Consider the following 19,488-nt stretch of genomic DNA (forward strand, 5'->3'; position numbering starts at 1 on the left):
AATAGAACGGTTTATCTCCTTATACTTTTCAAAACAGTTTGTGATCATTTATCTTTAAACATCTGTTGTCCAATGGCAAAATACCTGTATATGCTTTTCAATTGGAGTGTGATTCGTAGTCTTATCAGCGACACGGCATTGTACCTGTATCCTTAGAGCGGGTTTTTGGGTATATAGTATTGATGTATAGTAAAGGAAACATTTAATGTGATGGTATATGACCGGTAAATGTTTTTAAAGAAATGAAGACTTTTAAGAATCACGAAATTATATTGTTAATAAAGCTCAAAAAAATATTTCATAGCAAAATCCATACATAAGTTCCTCATTCGGAAGGGAATTCAATTCACATATCAACTGTGTCAAATTCTTTTGCACAGAACCTATGTTAGATTTTCAATTTAATTAATATATGTGAATTATTCAAGCTATTAAAAAATACAAATTTCAGATTTCCTTTTCTACTATTTTAGACTTACTTTTTGGAATTTTTTTTCACATTTTCGCAGAATGAAATATTAAGTTTTATATCCCTTAAAATAGTGAACGATTTTCTCCGCAGCAAAGAGCATAGTATAGAATCATTAATAGATGAATTAGATTAAGAGCAAAGCAAAATGCCTAAGGACTACAATATTATATTTTTTTACATTTTTATCGCTTTATATACGGACTTAAGTATATGCATACATACATATGTACATTAATACGCAAGTCTATCAAATGATATTGCTAATAAAAATAACACATAACATTGAAAAAATACAAGTTCGGGTTATCAATGCACTGAACCAGCCTCGCATTTTTATATGTGTGCGTATGAATACTGGTGTATATGCAATGGCATTAACCGATRCAAGTGCACGACAATACACTGATACATACATATGTATTTGACATATCAGGCAAAACGGTTGTAGCAGAAATTGCGTTGTTTACCTAATTCCACGCAAAGTGTAAATTGCCTTTTAGGTGGCACACACACAACAACAGTAAAACTCATTAAAATGCCAACATGCAATGGCAACAAGAATATGCCTCTGTACCACATTTATAATTGACTTAYAGTCGCATTCGATCATCTATAAATAAGTCAGTCATGATTAATCTCAACGGAATATTGGCAAACACACAAACAATAACAATACATACATATGTACGTATGTATGTACATAGTATGTATATTAAACTCCTATGTAAGGAGGTAAGTTTGTGCCTAAGAAGGCATGTGTCTTCGGCTGTTAATACATACATACAGAGCGTGCATAAATATATGTCATGCGCTATGCCAGTTCGTCAGCTAACCTGCTAGAGTATGTAACGGGGCTCCCGAAGTGCTAATCCTGGCGTGCGAGCTCATGACAGTACGTCAATAAATGGACAACTACAACAAGTGGTGTAACTGGGAACAGCAGCTGTTAACTTGGAAAGTGCTAGGGAATAATCCGACAAMAAGGCGTTGCAGAAATTAAAAAGAAAAACTATAAAATCTCCATGAATTTCGCAAGCAGACCGGACGGAATGAAATTCGTTTGAGCAAAACGTGCACCTCCATGCTAGCCAATAATAACTTATACCTACATACATAAGTATGTGTAATGTGTGTGCACATTTTGTCACAATGTACTAGATGTGTATAAGAGACAGACATAAGTATGTGTAATGTGTGTGCACATTTTGTCACAATGTACTACTTGTGTACGAAGGCATACATGTATGTATGTACATATATGCTTTAGAGATTTCGTCACAATTGCCAAAAGACAACATAACGTAAAGCCAACAAAGATAAGAGAAGGCAGAGGCGGAGACAACTGCTGTGTCTTAAAGCGTATACTAGAAACATATGTACATAGCTAGAAGCACCCATTCTTCGCTAGTTGTAGTTTGATAGTTCTTTATTTTCTAGTTTTGGACAGAGAACGCGTCACAGCGAGTGGTCAGCGGCAGCGTTTTTCACACGCGATGTCCGTAACGTACATTTTACAATTGTGTTTGGGAATTTGGTTGTTGTAGTTGTTGTTGTGCAAATCGTAGTTAATTAACGCGCAACTTGCGCATATCTTAACATACATACATACTTCTCTTCTTCAGCTTTTCATTAACCATTTACGAAAATAAAAATTATTTTTCGACAGTTTTGCGGAAAAGAATCGGCAAAGTATCTTTGAAAACCGACATAAGTAAAAACATAAAAAAAATTGAAGAACATCGCATAGCCACAGCAGGTGTACAGATAGTAATAAAAACAACAAAGCAGTGAGAACCTAAAATCTAACAGACGGGTAAAATTTTTTTTAATTATATAGAATTGTGACCACCCAAGGAGCAGAAAAACCAACAACACTTTAGCTCCAGCGCCGAAATCTTTAAACCGCTCAACTCGCCTCCGCTCAGCGCCTTTACTTTGGTGCTGATTTCTTGTATCTTTTGCCGTCTCCGAACCCTCGACGGTTAGTGCCCTGCAGCACCTGCAGACCACCTCCGCGGCAGCTGCCAGCGTCATGGGCAGCGTTTGGAAGCGTTTGCAGCGCGTCAATAAACGGGCCGCCAAATTTCAGTTTACCTCATCCTATCATGAACTGCGCCTAGAAACGACTGCCAAATGGTGAGTACTTTTCCCCAATTCTTTTTAAATATAATACATAAGAAAACTATTCCTTATCAATAAGGAACTATTCCTTATATATGCTTGTAAATAGAAATGAATTGCCGAAATCATAAATATGTGTTTAATATTTCAGTATTTACCCTAGAAAAGGGTCAAACGAAAACAAACGCTTTAATTTCATTTAAATCGTGCCGAAATTATATTTCTTTTCTCATATTATTGCATTTGTTATTCTAAAAAAATATTCTCTTAGGCGAAAATATTGTAACTAAACCCATAATAAGTAGCGAAAAATACTCTCTGTATAAATATCAATTGAATTTCTGTCAGAAATTCTTTGTAGAACAAGCCCATATAAATTAAATGTGCCGAATTCCGCAAGCTAATTGCCTAAAATACTCTGTAGTAACTACACACTTTCACATATACACACATACCTACATATAGTAAATGTCATGCCCATTTCTATGTAAATATGGACACTTGTGTCCATACATATGTACTTACTCGCCTACTTTGCATTGCACTTAATGAAATACTTAATGTACATATATTGGAACTGATTGCCACATAGGCCCACAATATTCTCGCCGCAAACCGCACACACAATTTCAGCGGCTTATACGAGTACCTTTGCTTCCATACATAGAATCGTGTCCGCTATGTTTGCGGATTGCGGACTATATGCACATACCTGTACATATGTATGTGCTTGTATTAGCATAATAATCGAGTAAGTTTGACAGACTTTGCGAATATAAAATGTGGACCGGTGCCGATGCCGATGCCGATGCCGTTGCTTTCCGAAAGGTGAAAAGAGCGGAAGTCGGTGCGTATGTAAATTTCGAATGTTTTGAGCAGAAAACAAAACTGAATGAAAAGTGTTGTAAAAAGTTTTGCCACGGAATAAACAAAAGGTAAATGCACTGAAAAAAATGTGCTCTACAAACTTGAAGACTAACTCGAAAATCATTTAGACATCATGACTCACATCGTAAGTATTCGATGCTATATCTACAATTTTTAATCACCCCTTGACATCTTCGCTGCATGCTTTCCATCAATTTTCGACAGCGTTCCTTTGGAATCGAATGCCAAATCTCTTCAATTCCAGCCCATAAAACATCAACATTTTTTGCTTGCTATTTTTGTCTTGACATCAGTGTTTAAGTCTTCTATTGGATTCTGCTCCGGGTTTTGTGCCGGTCAATGCATTATTCCATTATTTTCTTGTGGATGCAATGCCGAACTATCTTTGTGGTGTGCTTTTCATGCCATTAAAACGCCACCCAGGCCATGATATTTACACCGTGTTTAACGGTTTTCTGGTATACCAAGGGTTAATGATTTGATCAAAGAACGTTCTTCCAAAATTGTGCTCGTTTTTGTCTGCGGACTTGTGCAAATGCCASTTTGATGCTAATTCGTCAAAAAAGTTGATATTCGTTGAGTCGTTTTTTTATAAGCTTTTAAGACCCATCCACACCATATTCTTCATTCTCTGACAGACCTAAGAGAATCGGGTCTTCTCTTTCATATTATGATGTTGCCAACACTAATATCGGTTTTACATGGTCTTGGTATCTTGTTGTTGACACAACATCGATCTTTTTAGTTGCATAAAGATCAACATAAACCAATTACACAAACGATACACTTCTCTGCTAAAATTAAAACATCGCGAAACCAAGTTCCGAATGGACGAAAACATTTCAGCTCTAAAAGTATTTGACGCAGTACCCGCCGGGGGTAGCGGAGGAAGAGGAAGACCTTTACTCCGTTGGAGAGGCCAGGTGGAGAAGGACCTCACTTCGCTTAGAATCTCCAATTGGCGCCACCTTGCGAAAAGAAGAAACGACTGGCGCGCTGTTGTTAACTSGAAACATAAGAAGAAGAAGAAACCAAGTTCATGATCGAATTTTCAGAAAAGGTGGTTAATTTCAATTTTTCTCCGTGTACGCGTTCCACATTAGCATACCTATACGAATCGCGCTCAATGGTCAGGCAGTATGTGCTCGTACGGCCTAATTTTGAGCTCGTGCACACTCAAAGGTGTGTGTGTGTGTGTAGTACCACTGGTATAATTTGTAAAGGTTTGTTTGTTTATCTGACTGCGAACGCACCGTTGCAAATGTTTTGTAAATATTCATTCACCCATTCTTTTTTGATATGCTTTTTGCCTTTAACTCACTGCTAATTTTGCCGTGCAGCCGAACCGCCTTTGCCGGCAATGCCCGTTCTTTCTAACTCAATTACTTTGCCATTTAGTGCGGTTCGCGCCGCCTCAACTCGGAGTCATGCGTACYTTTGTTTTAACGCGGCAGCTTTTATTCAAAGCGGCAACTCGAGCTAATCGCAAAGATGTTAATGCACACGCATACACACATAAACAAATCGTGAGTGCGTAAGGTGTGTTTGTGCATAGCAGTTATCTGGGCGATGGAGCGGTTGCGCGGTTATGCGGTTGCGATGAAGCAACAACGAACGCTCTGCTTTTTAATTCGCTTTAACTGTTTTGTATATGATTTCGTTCTGATTTGTTTTGTCGTTGAATTACCACCTGTAGCGCACACCTACATGCAGACACGATTACCCATACACATTCACACATACCTATGCCCATGAGAAGTTTTGCTGCTGATCGGTCGCAGTGCTCGTGCTTTTCATTCCGTCCGTAGTAAATTTTCCGCACTATTTGTGGCTATTACGATTTCTGTTATTGTTATATAACGGCGYAAGAGGGGTACGCAAGGTAGTCTTCTATGGCTAATTTATACTCGTGTGGAACTTTTATGGCGACTAGAATTACACATGACATACAAAGATACAGATCGGTCTATGTATGACTGGATATGTACAAATGTTGGCGATGTGCGTACACTTAGTATACTATAAGACGTTTTTTTTCATGCACACGTACATATGTATATATGTATATATGYATTTTGCAATGGGTGTGCTATAAATTATTGCATATATTTTCGCAAATTTTCAATATATAATATAAATGTGTTGTTCTTGGGGGCATTTTCAATGACAAATAAAGCGAGCATAGCCACCTTCTATTACACTGGTCAACATAATTTTTTACCATAGCTTCTACTAACGTTATACACATACCACATACGATGAAGAAATTCTCAATCACGTAAGTGATCAGTTCGTCATCGTTGTTGTTGTTTTTATATCGGGTAACTCGTCCCCGTCGGGATGGTAAGGGTTAGCCAGGTTGTTGTCGACGTCATCTAACGGAAGGCTCAAGAAACGTGCTGTTTCGACCGGGTCGGACCAAAGGGAGAGGGGTGTTAGATGAGTGGGTTTGGTGGGGTATGCAGGTGGGGTGGCCAGTGCCATGTGGAAACTTATTGCACGCAGTACATTTATTGGATATATCGGGATCTATTCTGGATAAGTCGGAGTTTAATCTGCAAGTTTCCCTCTCGTTTCTCGCGGCAACTCGAGGGCTTCGTCTGCGATGGGTGRTAGTTTGACTCCAAGTAAGCCATTCACTGKAAGGCATTCGGTGAAGGTGTTGATGGCTCCGCTGTGAATGGCGATCAGTMTTTGTCGGAAGYTTGTTAGGTCYAGAGTCTGATCGGCGTACTGTCTAATGCCGTCGGCGTAATTGAGGAATGACCTCTTGATGTTTCTCGGAGGCGGTTCCACTCCAAGTAGATGGCTGCAGGTGTGATTTCTGCAAAAAACATCCCAGCAAGAACTGCCTCCTCTCCAGGCATKCTCCATAAACGGGAGCATAAACGCCTATTTAGATTTTCAATAGGAGACATCAGGAGGCATCCTGTCGTAGTTCGAAGTGCAGTGTTATGACAATTTTGGTGGGTTGCCAACAACGTTTCTTTGTATTTCCCCTTGTGCTGCAAGGTAGTGATTTGATAATTTTGTTGCGGCTCTGTAACTTGGCGATATTCGCGGTCAGTTCGTCGAAATTGTCAGTGCTATAGTTTCCAAAGCAACCATGCACTATTGCCATCAATCTGTTCAGGTTTTTTTTTCACCTCATTGTTAAATAATTTCGGGAAAATATCACAATCTATAACATTTTATTTGAGGATTTAAAAGGAGTCAAGAGGTAACGTTCCATTTTTCAAAAAAAAAAAAAAATAATAATAATTTTGTAGAACAGTGTTATTAATGTGAATAATAAATATAACAATTCTTTTGCGTATTTGGGAATTATTCGGAAAAGCTTTGGCTGCAAATGATTTCAATAAATAAAGCGCTTTGTCTTATTATTAATTKCGCTTGTTCAGCTGTTGTTTGTGTGTGCCTTTGCGTTTTTCGTGCATAACGTGATATTAATGYAAACTTAATTGCTTTTTTATTTACTTAGAAAATACATACGTYTTCCGACTTTCCGACTTTGCACATTGTAAACAGGCATGAACRGAAGAAACCTCTATAAGACGAAATAAATTATACGAGAAGCCGAATTCATTACGAATAAGAAAAAATAAGAATATTGAAAAAGTCACACCCTTTTACAAAATAATGTTCCTATTTTGCTGCATGCCCCAATAAACATTTTTACATACTATCGAAATGAGTATTTACTATTTTCACTTTCAGGTAATATTTATGCCGTTAGATTCCCATAATTAAGTTGCCATATGATATTCAATTGCTTTTATTTTGTTCACTTTACTCATCTCGGCTGCTCATCTGATGTCATGCGCTCCACATGGTGGCCTCCTTACATACGCAGATACAAACAAGACTTGGCACACACGCCCGCGCACACTCGCAGCGAAAAAACAACAATTTCCGATTTCAGGTGGTGTGAAAACATGTCGCTCGTTGTCTGTCTCTCTGGCCGTCTATTAGTCACCACCTGTCGCTTTCGTTGTTCTTGTGTTGCTTCTGCCACTATTTATTCGCTTTCCAACACTGCTTTGGTTATTCTTCAGCCGCGTGCTCTCTCTTGAACTGTCTTCTATTTAGTTTCTATATTTTTATTGTTTATTGTTTGTGTTAATGTTTAGATTAAAAATTGTTGCTGTTCTGAAGGCAGGTAATATTGTGTAGGCAATTTATAGGTAAACAAACGCTGATAACATCACTTGATTAGGAATTCCGGCCGCCCTACGTGTTTGTGTCATGACTACTATCTAGACATTAAGAACGAGAAACAATATTGTGATATGGCTTCTAAAGGTTAGAGAGCAAAAGCAATGCCTTACAAATTACGAATTCTGCCGAGGACTGTTTATACCCAGTCCCAGGGGAAAGCTCATCAAATATGACTCCATTTGTTTGAGTCCTAATCTTTGTCTTCTAAAGACGAATGAAATCTCACATATATAAAGTGTTGGTTGTATTGCCTAAATTTGAATCGCAGTAAACTTCAAAACTTGAATGTAAATGGGTATCTCTTCATTTGATCATGTTGTAGGACTTCATAGCTACACAAGTAAAGCAGTCTAACCAAGCCGCAGGCTATGTTGCCGGCATCTTTATATCGAAAAAATAACCTATAAATCCTTTCASCTTCGCCAGCGAACTCAAAACTCAATTAGTAATACAACAGCAGACGCGCGCCAACGAGTTTTCGACTTGTCTATTGCCTGCACACTGACTCCATGACTCCAGCTTCCTTCACACTTGCTGTCTGTTCGACAGCGGCGCGTCGAAAACTGATGTGTAAGAGAATGATTGGCATCGAACAGCAAATACAGATGTAYGGTATTTCGCCTGGCGTTACATCTCACTTCGGCACTACAATTAGTAGACAGTCAAACTGACAGACCAACAAGAGAAGCKGAGTGGATGACGGAATGGTTGCACGGGTGGATGGTTGGTCGGATGAATGAATAGACTGTTGGATTGCAACTGCGCTGCACTTTGTTCGACCAATTAATTTCGYATATACATATGYACATCCAGATGCTACATATCATCGCTTCCCTCATGTTTGTTACGCCGCACTGGCAATGTGATTTCCTCCAGTTAATGYCTGGCAAGAAGAAACACTTGAAATGCGGTTAAAAGTTCACTCGCACTTAAGTTTAGATAAACTCCCRCCAGTCGCTACCACCCACCCACCAGCGCCACACACTTTATGTTTTACATTCTGTCTGTAGTCTATGCGTTTAAAACCGAATGAAGACGCCCTATTGTTTCTTATTCACTACAGATTTCAAAACATTTAATTATCCTAAAATTCATTTCGGCTGCTGTACTACTTCTATAYGTGTGGGTGTGCGTCTACGCACTGAGAAATAAGCCCTTCCATTGTTTCAATTAAGAAAACATCTTTGATGAAGCATCGATGCGTTCAAATGCCTTTGATGGTTGAATAAATTTGTTGCCTACAGTGAAAATCTGATTTAATTGCAAAAAGCATTCAATTGCGATTCTCTTTATTTACGTATTTTAAYTCTAAATATTTTTATTTAATATTTTTAAACGCATTGGTAGGACTAATTAACCAATGCCACCAATAAAACAACATACATATTTGTGGTGACACGAAAATCAATAACTGTCATACAATTCGGGCATTATAACGTGTTATTGTCAATCACATTGTTGTTGTTGTGTTTGTATTCGTTCCCACTTGTCAAATCAGCAATTATAAATGCTCGCAATAACAATAAAAACACCATTAACTCAATGAATATTAACAAATAATATTCTTTTGGCTTTCATTTGTTAACATCTACCTACTTGTATATGTATGTGTATCTGTGCATATGTATAAAGCCTTTTATTAACCACACTCATGCCACGCCACGCCACTTTACACCAATTTATATACGAAGCATTTATTTCATTCTGTTTGTAGGGTCGTTGCCGGGGGCCCTGCCCGTTTTGCCAGCTGGCTAATGATACGTGTKTATATATGTAGTGTGTGTATGTATGTAATGTTGTTACGCGGCGGTGGTAGGTGTGTCGCCGGTGTGTGTAGCGTGAGCTGTACGCGTAAAATATCCGTCGCTTGCTTTATTGGCGCCGCGAAACACCCGTGCCACACGCCGAGGAGAGATMATCAATAAAATTTAGTATTGATAACATGAAATTACTTTATCGAATATAGCTATATTAAGTTAGTAAAATATCCCTTTTTTAGCTTAAATTAAAATGTGAATGATTTTTGTTAAAATTCCTACAGTTTTCTCTATAAAAAGGAGCTTTTAAGCCACAAGTAAAGATCGAAGTAAAATAATGAAGTACTCTTTCGTTCGAACGTTCCACCATCTTTTCCAAAAAGCTCTGCAATTATTGGATATTCTTCAATATACTGAGCGCTTGTACTTAGGAGACGGGTCTCAGCAATAAAAAGGAAATAGTAATAATCTAGTGCTATCAAAGTAAATAGTAAATCTGCTTCCGAAATAAGCGGAATTCGAAATACAGCAATGTAAAATATTTATATTCTTCGAATTACTCGGAAAATATTCCGTGCAGAGTTCATGCAGCGCTCATCATACTACCACTTATCACCATGCTGCAACCCAGCGTATTTCCTTTCATGTTGAAGCGAGACTGGCTTGTTTATTCAGTTGGAACCCTTGCTTAGTGATTGCGTCTTGCTTCATGCATCGTTGCCATGGTACAGTGATTAAAAGTGACTCACTTCCGTCCAAATCAGTAATTATTTCATAAACTCTACAATGCTACATAACACATTACAGATCTACATCGTTTGCATATACAATAATATGATTGTTTTTCTAAATGCTCAAAATATAAAAATAAAAGTTAAGGCATAATTATAGTTTGAAAATGTGGMGAACTGGTTTTGAGCTGTGACTGCCCGCGAATACCCAATAAAAGCTGATACCGAAACTAYTGAATGTTCAAAGAGYAAGCCGTCARCRGCTAATTTAGGYTGCAGCGCTAACTGCTATTAACAGTTTTTATTTCATGTTCGTTGGCTTTGGCACTAATCATTTGCTGGCATAACGCTGCTGTCATTAAATTGGCATTAAGAAAATTACATTTTTGTTCGTTTGTTGTTGTCCTTTAGCCTGTAGTTTGTATATCACACCAACAACTTCCTTCATGACGTGAAAGTAACGAGGCAATAAGCACAAGAAGTCGAGCACGGTCGTCGCAAGTCCAGCCGGTTCTACTATTGTTGCCGAGAAAACACCGAGTTTATACATATCGAACTATCTGGTTCCGCTAAGCGCTTTGTGCACAACCAAAGTCGTATATGACGCCTAAGGGATCGTTTTAGGTAAATACCGTCAATGGCCAGCCGTCTACGTACCAAGCCTCGTATTTCATTGTCAATAACTACAAACTTGSTGCTGCAAACTGCCGTTAGCCGTCCGAGCTTCTTCGTGCTGTTGATGACAGCGGTWTAGGAAAWGGGCGGTATTTCGGGGGTGGCCGCATCGTATGCAAACGCTGACTCACTTCGTTGTCAGGGCTTTGTTTCGACGGGAGGGTTGCTGCTTGCCTGTATCTGTATGTGTGTGTGGTGAGTTCATGTTGATTATATGCAACCATTTAGTACATTTTCGCTTCTTCAAGACTAGTATCAGGATTACTATAGCGGCGAGCGGAGTAAGCGACGAAGTACTTACAAACAGCTCCTATGAACCGTAAGCCATAGCTTCTTCGCTGCAATCGATTGAGGACCTTTCTAAATTTCATTTCCGGCTGGCTAAAAAAAAAATGTTTACTGCCATGTGGAGTGTTTCCAATTTTGCCCTACTGTGTATCAACACATTTTTATGCAGCTTTCTTTAATAGTATTTTATTTGCTTATGTGCGGATGTRTGAGTAAAGTGGCCTCAATTTTATGCGTTTTATAGCTTATTGCTTTTGCTGCTTTTCTATGACATTTCTTAAACATTACTTTCTATTATATCCTTGAAAAGGATATCAAATCGAAGTGTATACATATGTACATATATTCTACAGTCATTCTACAGGCTTTAGGTAAAGTTTACCCTAAACGTAAATGATAATACAAAAATAAAAATAAATAATTCTTGTATCTTAGGAATAGCTTAGCTGAGCTGCAGCGAAATAATAATGACTACTTTTCCTTACGATTTCTGTGGCAATTTCTGCTTAGACTCATTGTATTTGAATTTTAAAATTATGCTTACTTTTTATCGTAAAACTTTCTTGCTTAAAGGTTTACTTATTTTCTTAAGGCTTTCTTAGATGCCTTTACGACAATCCCAGCCAACACTTGCCGTTGTACAACAATAACTGATTGCTTTATCACTTTGTGCATGTTTGTTTGTTTCCCCTTTTGTTGGTTCTGACAGTTCGTTCTTTAAAYCAAATGCAGTGCCATGCTTTGCCATAAAGTGTAGACTCTTAAAATTCCCAGAGAGCGCCTGGTGTGAAGTGATAGCCATATTGGAGCACATATACATACATATGTATATCTTTGTACATACGTGTATATGTATATCCGCGAGTTAGTCATAAAATAAGAATTAGTTTATTTCCAAACAATTTTTATTTTCGAATAATTTGGGTTATGGTTGGGTTCTGTGCACTTGAAGTTTTTTTCTTTTTGATTATCGAAGTAAAGCGATCATTCTTTGTTTAGAAACATATTCTTGTCACTGTGAYGTACTGGGTTACCTTTTATATTTCGGGATTAGAGAACAAAAACAAATATTAATCGTCGAAAATCGCTTTCTTGTTTTTTTTTTTAATATTCTGGATTAAGATCTATACACTTTTGTATACGGTTGAACCAATTGTCGAAGCATTTTCGCCGCACTATGGAACTATATTTAAAATATGCATCCTGAACGAATCAATCGCTTCTAGAGGTTTGGAAAAATTTTACCTCTTCGTGGATTTTTTCGTACGAGAACAAAATCAAGTCATTCGGTGCTAAGTCAGGACTTCAAGAGGACCACTTTTCAAATCAATGTTTTGCGAGCTCAAAAATTTAATTATTTCAGTCGAATATTTTAAGTTRCTGTATACAACTAAAATAGCACTMGCGATAAAGTTGTGAGTTAACAGATTGYAACACCAGGGTCYCCAAATCCCGAAATATATAAGGCAACCCACGTATACAATTTGTTTTTTATTTAAAAGACGGTACGTAGAAGTWTAATAATTATTATTTACAACAGCAGGCAAAGTTTCCCTGAAGGGTCCATTATCTTTTTTTGCTTTAAGTTTTAGGTTTTTTGGTTTTGTTAATATATTGTCTTTTCGTATTTTGTCARTAGATGTTGTTGAGATACGAAAAGACTTTTTCGACTATCCGAAAACATATTCAAACTTTTGCCCAACATGACACACACACACCTAGTAGGATAAACCGTTGTTTTTTTGCAAATGTAAAGTCCTAGGTAGTAGCAGTCTATATCACTTCTCTGGAAGAGTCATCGTTGAGCAAGGTATTTATCTTACTTCTCAAAGCCAATACTTTTATTATTAAAATATTTTTCCAGAATTCTATAAAAACCGATCTTTAATAATAATTTTAAGCAAATATTAAATATTCCAAAACTTACAATACCCGTTGTTCAAAAKWTAAACAAACSRATAACTTTKKGAATTGTCAATGAAAACTGAAACGKAAACACAATGTCGGTCAGAACAACTTCCACAATCCACAAATTGTTGGTCCCAACATAGTACAATTCCAATATTTTTCAACATTTCATGCTAAGTTTGTAAATTTCAAAGAAAATTTTAAAGGCCGTTTTTAGAAAGAGTTTAATACCTCAAACTCGTACTCATTGCAATTCAGTATCCTGCTCATCCTAATACAATATCCAGAATATGATGATACTATTAAGCAAAAGAGGCCTGACAACATACCAAACCTAGATATGGAAACCATGCCAAATGACAACGCTAATACACTACTATTGTGTATCTAAACGAACTGACGCTTTGTTGACAATGAATATTGTATGATGGACAGACGGACATTCATGTACATACATATGTATATCGCCGTACATAAATATATATACGCTCCTATGCATTTTCGTACAGTTAAACATATTCATTGTCTGTACGTAAATGTGATTGGCACCCTTGAGGCATTCATTCCAAAGGAACACATATAACTCTTCTGAAGCGGGAAATGAGTTCCTGGGAATGAGTAGCGTGCTCAAGTGTGTTGTTAACTGTACTTATATGTGCATATATACAAGTTTTGCCAGCATCCTCACCTTAACAAACAAAGGTATGTCAAAGCATGCATTTGCGRATGCGAATGATCGTTTGAGTGTAAGCATGACATGCACTAGGGAGCAAATATCGATTGTCGCCTCACATATTGACGGTGTTTAATCGTTGAACGTCACACACGTCAATATATCAGCTGTCGCCATTCACCAATCGCTACTCATCAGCTCCATACTTTATTTTAGCTTTTGTTTTTTTGCGAAGCATACGCGCTTTGCGGCATACACGGCCTAAACAGCTGCGTAGCTACAGCCTAGCAGCAGCAACAACAAAGTCAACAATGTAAAATATTAAAGGCCATAAATCCGTGGCCGTAAAAGCCACTGTGTGTTGACACGAGCGCCCAYATCGGGCGCGGAGATCATATGACGTTGCCACGATGACGCCGCTTCACTGGCGCTGGGGGAGCTCGAAGCTGTTGTGATGTTTTAATATTATGCTCGTTAACGCAAGCTCACTGGCTGTCTGCTGCCGAAGTTGTCGATGCCATGAGTTAGAGCGGCGATGATGCAATCAGCGTTTGCGTTCGCTTATGCATACATCAGTGTGCGCGTGTGCATTTRTGTGTGAGTATTGTGCCAAAACAAGCTTTAATAGAAATTTATGAAAATGTTTCATGCAAAAATGGAGAAACATGTCTACGAATGATTACAAAAGCAGTATTTAGAATCAAATAAATATTCACAAGCGAGCATGTGTATACATATGTGTGTAGGTATGTGAGTACAAAGCGACTATMTATGCATGTAAATTTGCTGATTAAATTATAAAAAGTCCACACAAGTGAATCGATTATTGTACACAAGCGTATTTAAAGCGCGTCGATCTCTTGGACTTATCGGGGTATACATATCAGAGTAAACATCCCTAGATAAGGTGGCGCATTTCAAGGCGCTGTGTAAACATTGATAAACTGATAAAACTTGACGATTATTTAGTACATTGTGTGTGCGTCGATTCGGTTCGATATCTACCAAATATTTTGCTTATAACTTCATTTACTTATTCATTGCTTAGATAGGGAGTGAGACGCAATTTTTCTCATTTTTGATTCATTTGAATTACGATGAAGTGCGTCGGAAAGCCTCGTCGCCTSCGAATGTCAAACTCGGGTCGTCGAACCTGCCGCTGTTTGTCACTATCACTCACCACTTTTCGGCTAGTTTAATTGAAATCTGCTGTTTTGCTGGGTAAATACAATTTTGAGTTGCTTAAGTAAATATGTGCATTCCTGTGTGTGTGTGAACGAGCATTGCGCTATATTGGCGACAATTTGACTAATTGACTGCTCACACTTTCGAAATTCATAATTTTATTGAACAAATAAAAATAAAAGTAGATTTATTAATAAAATTCATTTGCACCTGAAACAAACTGTTTAACTGTGAAGAGAAAACATTATAYGAATAATTTATAGAAAATGATCACTGAGACTGCTATTTTTTTATTCCAAATTGAGATGGAGTAAGCGGAATCCATGATCTTCTTATCCGACCCCAATCTCCAGAATCTTGAATTGAGGCAGGTAGGAAGCCTTCAGTGTCAATTACTTGCACCCAGCAATTTTTCCTTTGATCCTAAGATCTCATATGATGGATTCAATTGACTTTTTCTTTTTAAAAAATTCAATATTTCTTATCGAAAACTAAATGTTCTTCCCTTTAAAACCTTCAATGCAGCTGCCTGCCATATGTGGCATGTCGGTGAACTTCAGCGCCATCTCCGTGGCAGCACGCGATTATCGTGCAGTAGTAATGTGGCAGTAGCAGCATGGGCAGCAACAGAAGCTGCAAGGGGCGTTACAATGGACGCCACTGGTGCAGTGATTGTGCGGGCGTAACCAACCATCTAGGGAAAAGTAAATATAAAAAAAACACGTCGAACACACGCCGCAGTGCTGCGCTACTCGCTACGGCAGCGCTACACGGTTTTGTTGTTGTTGCTTCACATATCTTTAATATTTTCTTACCCCGTTGTTCTTTGTATTTAACTTTAGTATTTCCGTTTTATTATATYTTTATTTCTGGTTTTAATACTCACTGCTGCTGCATTTATTTGCGCGAGATTGCCATTGCCGCACGCCTGTTGGCAGTGATAAAGCGAGGCGAACGAGTAAACATTCTTTCGAATAAATCAAAAGAATGCGCATCAAGTTGCTTTCAGTAGTGGCTATAAGTTCAAAGTACTCGCTGCTGATAATCCCGGTTGGTGTGTTTTGTTGTCGCAATCTGCAATAATATTAAAGCTTACACATGTGCAAGTGTATGTTTCCCCGCCTCCACCGATCATGGATTTTACACACATTTGCGCATATTTATGCTCACAAGCTCTGAACATATATCATCTATGCCCTATGGGAATATATGCATACATATACGCACAAATGGGCATACTTATGAAGCCTTTGCTTGGAGATGGCATAAGTCTAGATTGTAATGAGTCATGAGTCAACATACTATGTAATCATTTGTGTGTGTATTGGCAAACTATAGCAAAACGAGGAAAAAAAGAACTTAATTTCGGTTGCACCGAAGCTATAATACCCTTCACAAATACAAAAGATCCCTTACGAGCTTTGATCGGCCAACAGTTAAATGCTATAGTTGTCCGATCTGAACAGTTTGTTCGGAGATTGTATTATTAGATAATAACGCATACCAAATTTCGGGAAGTTGTCTCGTCAAAAGACAAATTTTTCCATACAGACACTTGATGACGATCGTTCAGTTTGTATGGCAGCTATGTGTTATAGAAGTCCGATGTTGGCCGTACCGATAAATGAGCAGCCGCTTGGTCAGAAAAGGACGAGTGCAAAATTTCAGATCGATATCTCAAAAACTAATATATTACTTTGTATACAGACAGACAGAAGGACCAGCAGACGGACAGGGCTAAATCGACTTTGCTCATTACTCCAATAATTTACATATACACTTTATAGAGCCTCCGTGGTTTTTTTCTGTTTGTTTTACAAACATCCAGACAAACTTAATATGCCMTGTTTAGGGTATGAAARTGTTGCTCTTCCTCTAAATATCACATCGCAGTTAAGTTGATTGCTRCTAAATCCCTAAGTTTATTCCGTCGACTGTCTAGTTACTCATCCCAACTAAAAATATTCGACTTTATTGTTTTCTTGAAATTTATTTTGGCTCAATGCCAAATTTCAAGTGACTTAATGTCATTCGCGGGTGTGCTGCCTCCTTTATTTCTCCTCGCCTTGTTTTTCTGCGGGTTTGCTTCTGCTCGATTTTGTGCTTTGTTTCTTGAGGCATCAGAACGCGCTGGTCTGGCTGGCTGTCTATTTTCTGCGGTAGTTTCATGATGACCCTGTCTACTTGACCGCTTTAGTCTGGCTGACACGCTGTCTAAATGCGCAAACCCCTGCAAAGCTCCCATATATATGTGTGTGTAGATACATCTTGAATTTAATTTGTAATTGAAATTGTAAATATTTACTGGCGCAGCATTGATCAAGCATCGAAACACCTATTGGCAGAGACCCCAATTTATTTATTCTGAAAATATAATTTAAGTGTGTGACTTTTGCTTATGAAAAAAAAAAAAATAGTTGCAAGCGCACACAATTGTGGGTGAATTGAAATTGAATATTATTTATTGCTGGATGCATGTAAACACCGCTTGTTCGTTAGTCTCCTGAACGCAATTAAAATAATAGTGGTAAAAAATATACCTCAACTCCAAAGCTTGATTCCAAGAGGTCTACATATTCAACAACACTATTGCGCTTATGTCATAAACATCGAAATGGGGCTGTCAATAACGCCACTTCATCATCCTCATTCGTCATCATCAAACTCAATGCACCTCGTTGCTTATATATTTTCATCAACATTCCCAGCTCCMTCTTGAGTTGAYATAACATGAAATTCGCACAAAAGCCCAGCCAGCCAGCAAAGGTAACTGTGCCTGAACCTCTACACGTATGCGTGCTCAAATATAATTGCTTTGTTGTTGTTGCACCGGCTGTGCGCAATTTCGATTCGGAAGCAGTGGCTCTCGGAAGCTCGTGAGCTCATCTGCCTGCTGTGTAGTTGTCTGCCTTTTTGTGCTCTAAATTTCTCATATTTTCCACTTTCCTGCGAGTTTTTTTCGCTTTCACAAATTGCAATTGACGTTGTGCAAATAGAAAMAGAAGAAAATACGAAAATCAACATAACTGACAACATTTAAAATGCACCTTCTGCCGCAAAAGCGAACGCGCGCACTCGAGAAAGCTCAAACATGACATTTTTGCTTATAAAAAAAGCTGGAAAATTCAAAAAATAAGAGCGAAACGTGAAAAAGGGGCAAAGGGGCATGGAAAAGTGCGTACGCTGTGAAGAACGGATGCTGCCAGCTGACCTAGTTTAAGCGCCAATGCCGTTGCGGCAGCAGTGTGCGTCTCTCAGCCGCGTTGCGGCGTCGAGGCAGAGCTGACTGCGACTGCTTGTGTAGCTTGAGTGTGCCACATCCTTGATGCCAGAGCAGCGATTTTACTTTCGCTTGGCGCGACTTGCAACCCGTCGCTGCCTTACTGCTGCTCTTTAGCTGGTGCCTCAGCGCCAGTAGCCAAGCGTTTGTTCTTAGTTGTCTTCTTTGCTGTTGGCTGTTTACATTTGAGGCAATGAAAATTACGCTGCTCCCCTTTGGTAGCCTAGCGGCACTTGTGCGCATCAACCAGTTTCAAAAAGGACAAATAAAGCATAGAGATCTGGTATTAAACTATTACTTATGTGCATGTGTGTATTGGCAAATGGTATGAGTAAYGAGTAGACGTTGCATTTGTGAACAAGCTTTTGCGTTTACTTTACTTAAGAAATGTTGTTGCAGCTCTTAAGATTTCTCTACAATAATTAGTCAAAGTCATAGACAATTTTAGTTTATATTCGATGGATCCTATGATTTTTATTTGAACATTGTGGATATACTATATGCATGTGAAGTTTTTGGTTTATCGAATTTGTAACATAAACTATTTATATATATACATTTCCTTCGTTTCAGGCGCCCTTCAAATCTGTCCGTCGTTTGGACACGTCGATCGCGCCGTGTCGTTTCGATGCCGTTAGCCTGGGAGCCGGATATGGTGAATCCACTGGTGGGCCACATATCCTGGCCGGTGCCAGACAATCATTCTATTTCGGTGACACTTTTCAAGGATCCACGCACCCACGAACTGGAAGATAAGGACTGGACTTTTGTCATTGAAGATGTGAGTTTCTCCTTAATATTAGAACACAAAATGCTAAGATTCACGGATTCAATCAGCAGTTCGAAGTATACTTTTATATATCAATTATCAATTCTGGTTTAATTGGCTCAGCATTCGTGCCCCCGACCCACCGAGTGGCGCACTCGGAAACTAACAGTCGAACGGCGTTTTATATTTTGGTATTTTCTACTCAAAACAAGCCAATTGAAAGCAATTAAGCATGACTGATCGACATCAATAGCCGCAAATAAATATTTTGCGTTATGCAACAAAATCAAATTGCCAACGACGACGGCAATATTCCACTTTTACTCTGCCACATTTATTACAAACTATTTGGTATACAAAATTAGTTACTGGCGTGACTTTTTGTTGTTAAACTTGCTCATAGTGTTTTAAAATGTTTATTATTGTGTAGTACAGTTATGAAATCAGCTGGTTTTTAGTTTGCTTGTTTAAATACTTTGAAAATTAAAACTCCCTTTATTTAAATTTGTAGCATACTTTTAAR

The 19,488-nt window shown here is 38.3% G+C and overlaps 1 protein-coding gene across 13 annotated transcripts in view; it reads left to right on the forward strand.

The window, feature by feature from the left end:
* Positions 1-19,488, forward strand: part of LOC108970795 (EH domain-binding protein 1) — a 31,058-nt gene that overhangs the window by 1,453 nt on the left and 10,117 nt on the right. For 10 of the 13 annotated variants that reach the window (XM_018936392.1, XM_018936391.1, XM_018936388.1 and 7 more), the window contains 2 exons: positions 2,139-2,608; positions 18,770-18,977. In XM_018936392.1, coding sequence (XP_018791937.1) covers positions 2,505-2,608; positions 18,770-18,977 — 312 coding nt within the window. In that variant the 5' untranslated portion in view covers positions 2,139-2,504. Of the gene's footprint in view, positions 1-2,138; positions 2,609-18,769; positions 18,978-19,488 lie in introns of those variants that run through there. The other 3 variants (XM_018936398.1, XM_018936397.1, XM_018936396.1) reach the window with 2 other exon arrangements.

The sequence above is a fragment of the Bactrocera latifrons genome, unplaced genomic scaffold (assembly GCF_001853355.1).
Source record: "Bactrocera latifrons isolate USDA-ARS-PBARC rearing strain unplaced genomic scaffold, ASM185335v1 scaffold_31, whole genome shotgun sequence".
Lineage (NCBI taxonomy): Eukaryota > Metazoa > Arthropoda > Insecta > Diptera > Tephritidae > Bactrocera > Bactrocera latifrons.